This window comes from Alosa alosa, chromosome 3 (genome assembly GCF_017589495.1).
Source record: "Alosa alosa isolate M-15738 ecotype Scorff River chromosome 3, AALO_Geno_1.1, whole genome shotgun sequence".
Taxonomy (NCBI): domain Eukaryota; kingdom Metazoa; phylum Chordata; class Actinopteri; order Clupeiformes; family Clupeidae; genus Alosa; species Alosa alosa.
Window position 1 is genome coordinate 1,708,580 of NC_063191.1, and position 7,500 is coordinate 1,716,079.

The 7,500-nt window shown below is 47.8% G+C and overlaps 1 protein-coding gene across 1 annotated transcript in view; it reads right to left on the minus strand.

The window, feature by feature from the left end:
- Window positions 1-6,534, minus strand: part of LOC125292221 (mitogen-activated protein kinase kinase kinase kinase 4-like) — an 11,462-nt gene extending 4,928 nt beyond the window's left edge. The window contains exons 1-4 of the mRNA XM_048239427.1: window positions 6,359-6,534; window positions 6,087-6,243; window positions 5,822-5,905; window positions 1,882-2,520 (exon numbers count right to left, since the gene is read on the minus strand). Coding sequence (XP_048095384.1) covers window positions 1,882-2,520; window positions 5,822-5,905; window positions 6,087-6,243; window positions 6,359-6,534 — 1,056 coding nt within the window. The remainder of the gene's footprint in view (window positions 1-1,881; window positions 2,521-5,821; window positions 5,906-6,086; window positions 6,244-6,358) is intronic.
- Between the last annotated feature and the right edge of the window lie 966 nt (window positions 6,535-7,500).

The following is a 7,500-nucleotide window of genomic DNA, read 5'->3' on the forward strand; positions in this document are numbered from 1 at the left end:
ACACACACGGACACACACGGCACATATATCATAGGTTAAGGTTCACAATTAGCAATCACAATTTGCAAGCTAAAGGACGGTGGGCCAGAGAAGACTACATTTCCCATAATCCTTTAAGGCAGAACATGTCATTAGCAGAATAGAGCATGTTCAGTTAAGGAGAGCAGAAATGTCAGTGAGCCAAAACCCCAGCACACATTAAAGAAAACCACACACACACACACACACACACACATTAGAGAAAACCACACACCGCACACGCACACACACACACACACACACTGTTGTTGCAGGCAGCTCACTGTGCCGGGATTAGTGTGTGCTTCACCTCACTGTGTGTTCACTGTCTGCTGAAGGTGTTTCACTAATTCACTGATTGGGATAAATGCAGAGACCAAATTTCCCTCACGTGATCAAAAGAGTATACTGTATATACTTATACTTATACATTAGAGAAAACACCTTCTTGGCCACCCTGCAGATCACATCACATGTTTACTTGTGTTCATTTGTGTAACGATGTGAGTGTGGTATTTGTTGTTCATAGTGAAAGCACTCAGAATAAGCTCAACAGCTTCAATACAGGGAGCAGAGGAGAGAGAACAGAGAGAACCACAGAGAGACCATCTCCTCCTGCCCCCAGATCTCCTCCTGCCCCTCTCTTAAAACCACAGAGAGACAATCTCCTCCAGCCCAGAGAGAGACCATCTCCTTGCCCCCAGATCTTCTGCCCCTCTCTTAAAACCACAGCGTCTCAGAGTAGAGGGGGGACAGCAGTGGAGTATTGGGTGTAGAGGAAGAGGTGTAGGGGTGTGGGGGTGTAGGGGAAGAAGTGTAGGGGTGTAGGGGGTGTAGGGGAAGAAGTGTAGAGGGTGTAGGGGGTGTAGGGGGTGTAGGGGAAGAGGTGTAGGAGGTGTAGAGGAAGAGGTGTAGGGTGTGTAGGGGAAGAGGTGTAGGGGGTGTAGGGGTGTAGGGGAAGAGGTGTAGGAGGTGTAGGGGGTGTGGGGGTGTGGGGAAGAGGTGTAGGGGGTGTAGGGGAAGAGGTGTAGGGGGTGTAGGGGAAGATGTGTAGGGGGTGTAGGGGAAGAGGTGTAGGGGGTGTAGGGGTGTAGGGGAAGATGTGTAGGGGTGTAGGGGTGTAGGGGGTGTAGGGGAAGAGGTGTAGGGGGTGTAGGGGTGTAGGGGAAGAAGTGTAGAGGGTGTAGGGGTGTAGGGGGTGTAGGGGAAGAGGTGTAGGGGGTGTAGAGGAAGAGGTGTAGGGGCTGTAGGGGAAGATGTGTAGGGGGTGTAGGGGAAGAAGTGTAGAGGGTGTAGGGGTGTAGGGGAAGAGGTGTAGGGGTGTAGGGGGTGTAGGGGAAGAAGTGTAGGGGTGTAGGGGAAGAGGTGTAGGGGTGTAGGGGAAGAGGTGTAGGGGGTGTAGGGGAAGAGGTGTAGGGGGTGTAGGGGAAAAGGTGTAGGAGGTGTAGGGGGTGTAGGGGAAGATGTGTAGGGGGTGTAGGGGAAGAGGTGTAGGAGGTGTAGAGGAAGAGGTGTAGGGGGTGTAGAGGAAGAGGTGTAGGGGTGTGGGGAGTAGGGAAGAGGTGTAGGAGGTGTAGGGGTGTGGGGAAGGGTGTAGGGGAAGAGGTGTAGGGGTGTAGGGGAAGAGGTGTAGGGGGTGTAGGGGAAGGGGTGTTTAGGGTATAGAGTGGTAGAGAGATAGAGTGGTAAACTGATAGAGCGATAGAGTGGTAGAGTGTTAGAGAGATAGAGTGGTAAACTGATAGAGCAATAGAGTGGTACAGCAGGAAAAAACACTCTCAGGGCAAGGCTGAGACTGAGGCTGAGCCAGCTCAAGCAGAAGCAGCACACAGCCAATCAGAGCAGGGCACACTAAGAGTTCACCTCTACTATTGGCTCACTGAATTCCACACAGTCCAGCACAGGGCCTGTGGTTGGTGGATCTTGGTGGGGTGGGTCCTTGGCGCTGTCTGGATTGGCAGGAGGAGATGAAAGGGCGGGCCTTGACAGAGGCAGGAAATGGCTGTTCTGAGGTAATACTTGCTGACAAACATGAGGTGGCTGTTGATGTGACTGTTGATGATTATGTAATTGTTGCTGTTGTTTTTGTTGCAGTTGTTGTTGTTGACTCATCTCTGATAGGGGTCCATTGGGCATGTGTGAGAGCAGTTTATGTCTGTCCGGTGGGGGAGGTGGAGCAGGGAGTCTCCTGCTTGGCTGGTGAGCTTTTTGTGCAACTCTGTCCAATGGCTGTTGAGAATTCTGTAATCTGCTGTCATTATTGTCCAATGGCTGTTGAGAATTCTGTAATCTGCTGTCATTCTTGTCCAGTGGCTGTTGAGAATTCAGTAATCTATTATTGCTCTTGTCCAATGGCTGCTGAAGATGCTGCAGGGTGGTCCTGTTCCTGTCCAATGGGAGCTGCTGTTGTTGCAGGGTGAGCAGGTAGGCCTGTTCCTCCTGGACCTGCCTCTGCAGCCTCTCAGCCTGCCGCTGCTCTTCCAGCTCACGCCACTTACTCTCCTGATGTCCACATCACGGCTATGAGCACTAACTTACACTCCTGATGATCACAACCTATGAGCACTAACTTACACTCCTGATGTTCACAACACGGCTATGAGCACTAACTTACACTCCTGATGTTCACAACATATGAGCTATGAGCACTAACTTACACTCCTGATGATCACAACCTATGAGCACTAACTTACACTCCTGATGTTCACAACACGGCTATGAGCACTAACTTACACCTGATGTTCAACACATGAGCTGTTATGAGCACTAACTTACACCCTGATGATCACAACCCATGAGCACTAACTTTACAATTCTGATGTTCCTCAACACGGGTTATGAGCACCAACTTACACCTGATGTTCACAACATATGAGCTATGAAGTCAATTAACTTACACTCCTGATGATCACAAATCATGAACTCTAACTTACACCCTGATGATCACAACCTATGAGCACTAACTTACACTCCTGATGTTCACAACACGGCTATGAGCACTAACTTACACCCTGGATGTTCACAACATATGAGCTATGAGCACTAACTTACACCCTGATGATCACAACCTGGTGAGCACCAACTTACACCTCCTGATGTTCACAACACGGAAGTGAGCATCAAATTTACACTCCTGATGTTCATCACGGGTTGTGAGCACTAATCACACCCTGATGATCACAACCATGAGCTATGAGCACCAACTTACACCTGATGTTCACAACCCATGAGCCATGAGCACTAATCTGCCACCTTGATGTTTACAACCTCCATGAGCAGCTCAACCCAGCCACTCCTGATGATCATAACCTATGAGCTATGAGCACTAACTTACACTCCTGATGTTCACAACCTATGAGCTATGAGCACTAACTTACACTCCTGATGTTTACAACCTATGAGCACTAACTCACACTCCTGATGATCACAACCCATGAGCTATGAGCACCAATCTCATACCTGATGTTCACAACATATGAGCTAAGAGCACTAACTTACACCCTGGATGATCACAGCCTATGAGCCATTACACTTACTTACACCTGATGTTTACAACCTAAGAGCACTAACTCAAAATTCTGATGATCACAACATATGAGCTAAGGAGCACCAACTTACACCCTGATGATCACAACCTATGTGAGCACTAACTTACACCTGATGTTTAAGCAACCTATGAGCTATGAGCACTAACTTACACTCCTGATGTCTACAACCCATGAACCATGAGCACTCAACTTACACTCCTGATGCGTTCACATCACGGCCAAGGGAGCACCAACTTACACTCCCTGATGGATTCACAACCCATGAGCTCATGAGCACCAACTTACACCTGATGTTCACAACCCATGAGCCATGAGCACTAACTTACACCTGATGTTTACAACCCATGAGCACTAACTCACAATCCTGATGATCACAACCTAAGAGCTATGACCACTAACTTACACTCCTGATGTTTACAACCCATGAGCTATGAGCACCAATTTAGAAGACTCCTGATGTTCACATCACGACTATGAGCACTAACTTACACTCCTGATGTTCACAACCTATGAACTATGAGCACTAACTTAAACTCCCGATGTTAACAACATATGAGCTATGAGCACTAACTTACACTCCTGATGTTCACAACCCATGAGCAGCCTAACTTACACTCCTGATGTTTACAACCTGGCGAGGCCAAGTTCAACTTTAGACCCTGATGTTCACAACCTATGAACTATGAGCACTAACTCACATCCTTGATGTTCACAACATATGAGAGCGCAGCACTAACTTACACTCCCATGTTCACATCACGGGCTGTACACCAACTTACACCCTGATCACACAACCTAAGGAGCTATGAGCACCAACTTACACCTTACGTTCACAACCCATGCGAGCCATGAGCACCAACTTACACACCTGATGTTTACAACCTATGAGCACTAACTCACACTCCTGATGATCATAACCTATAAGCTATGAGCACTAACTTACACTCCTGATGTTTACAACCTATGAGCTATGAGCACTAACTTACACTCCTGATGTTCACATCACGGCTATGAGCACTAACTCACACCTGATGATCACAACCTATGAGCTATGAGCACTAACTTACACTCCTGATGTTCACAACCTATGAGCTATGACCACTAAAACTTATACCCTGATGTTCATATCACGGGTTATGAGCACCTCAACACTACACCCTGATGTCTTCACAACATATGAGCTAAGGAGCACTAACTTACACCCTGGATGATCACAACCCATGAGCTATTAGCACCAAGTTACACTCTGATGTTTACAACCTATGAGCACTCAACCTTCAATTCTGGATGATCACAACCTATGAGCTATGAGCACTAACTTACACTCCTGATGTTCACAACATATGAGCTATGAGCACTAACTTACACTCCTGATGATCACAACCTATGAGCTATTAGCACTAACTTACACTCCTGATGTTTACAACCTATGAGCACTAACTCACACTCCTGATGATCACAACATATGAGCTATGAGCACTAACTTACACTCCTGATGATCACAACCTATGAGCACTAACTTACACTCCTGATGTTTACAACCTATGAGCTATGAGCACTAACTTACACTCCTGATGTTCACAACCTATGAACTATGAGCACTAACTTACACTCCTGATGTTCACATCACGGCTATGAGCACTAACTTACACCCTGATGATCATTACAACCCAAGAGCTATGAGCACCAACTACACCACGTTCACAACCTATGAGCCATGAGCACCAACTTTCACCCTGATGTTTACAACCCATGAGCACTAACTTACACTCCTGATGATCACAACCTATGAGCTATGAGCACTAAGTTACACTCCTGATGATCACAACCTATTAGCTGGCTTTAAGAAGCTTGATACAGGAGCAGGAACTAATACTAATAGTGATCAAGAGATTGATAGAAAGATACATTTAAATTGATAGAGAGATACATTTATAAAGTGATAGAGATAGTGATAAACTGATAGAGTGATGGAATTAAATACTGATAGACTAATAGAGTGGTAGAGTGATAGAGTGATACAGTGATAGTGATAATATATAGTGAAAGAGAGATAGAGTGGTAGAGAGATAGAGTGGTAGAGTTATAGAGTGAGGCAGTACTAGAGCGGGAGTGATGGAGGATACAGTACTAGAGCGGTAGAGTGATATGACAGTATTGGGGAGTGGTAGGGTGATAGACTGATACAGTAATAGAGTGGTAGAGTGGATAGTGATAGCGTGATACAGTACAGAGCAATAGAGTGAGGTCCTCACCAGTAGCATGGCCTGTCGTAGAAGTTGCTTTGTGAATCTCCAGATGCCTCTGCTCCTTCCTCCAGCTGCCGACGTGATATACTCCTGCCAATCATAACCCAGAGACACCTGTCAATCAAACACTCCTGCTAATCACAACCCAGATACACCTGTCAATCATCTCCACTCCTGCCACTCACAATCCAGAGACACCTGTCAATCAATCATCCTGCCAATCACAACCCAGAGACACCTGTCAATCACTCCTGCCCCCCGCTGGTCTGACCTGCCCTGCCTGTAGGCTCTTCTCTTCCTTCTCCTCTGCGCGGCGGCCGGTCCTCCTCCTCCTTGCGCCTCCATAAGGCAACCTCCACATCACCGCCTCCTTCCTGCTCGCGCCTCCCTGTCGCGCCCGCTGCCGGGCCGCACCTCCCGCCATGTTGCTGCTCGCCACCAGCAGGGGAGATAAATATCACTAACACATTTCCAACACAGCACACACACACACACACATGTACACACACACACACACACACGACACATGCACGCACGCGATACCTCCAGCCTCTGCTCCTTCTGCTGCTCGATGCGCCTGGCGCTCGGCCAGTAGTTGGCGCCACCTCCTGCTCGCGAGCTGCTGCTCCTGCAGGAGCTGTTACGCCAGCGCCCGGAAGCGCCCTTGTTCTCCTGCTGCAGCCGGATGAAGTCCCTCCGCAGCGCCGAATTTCCCGCATATTAACGACGAGCGGTACACAGCACACGGTCATTGTTACAGGCGCACACAGCGCACACACATTATTATTGTCATTGTTAACGCACACATTACAGCGCACACACAAACAGCACACACACACACACACACACACACACACATTGGCGCACACACACACACAAGCGCACACACACACACATGCTGGCCACACAGTGCACACACACGCGCACACACACACACACACACACACACACACACAGCACATTATTACTGGCCATTACACAGTGCACATGCCACGCACACACACACGCACACACGCGGTCATTACGCGGCGCACAATATTGGCCACACACACACACAGGCCACATGCCAATATTGACATAGCGCACACACACACACACACACACACACACGCACACGCACGCACACACACACACACACACACACACACGCACATAGGTTAACTTAGGCGTTGAGCGCAAAGACCAAAAATGTCACAGTATTTTTTCGCAAAATTCGCTTCACGGTATATGACGTATTTTTAATAATAATCAGATGTTCAGCATTTTCTACAAGTTGAGGGAGTGAATTGCTGTGCAGACTTTGGATGGTCTATTTCCACTGTCATGATGAAAGGTAATAGGCTAACAGAAAATTATGCTGTTTACAAAGAGCCCCTCATGATTCTAATGATGAGAATCACACATTGCGCCACACACACACACACACACACACACACACACATGTGGCGCACTGACAGATTACACATGCACACGATGTACTCAGACAGACAGACAGACAGACACACACACACACACACACACACACGTATGCATTTCAGACAGACACACACATGCACACGGCGCACCAGATAGAGCGACACACACACATTGTCATTACGCGGCTATCATTAGCTGAGCCACACGTATGCATTACAGACACACACATGCGGTCATCGCATGCACTCAGACATTATTGGTTGCTTTCA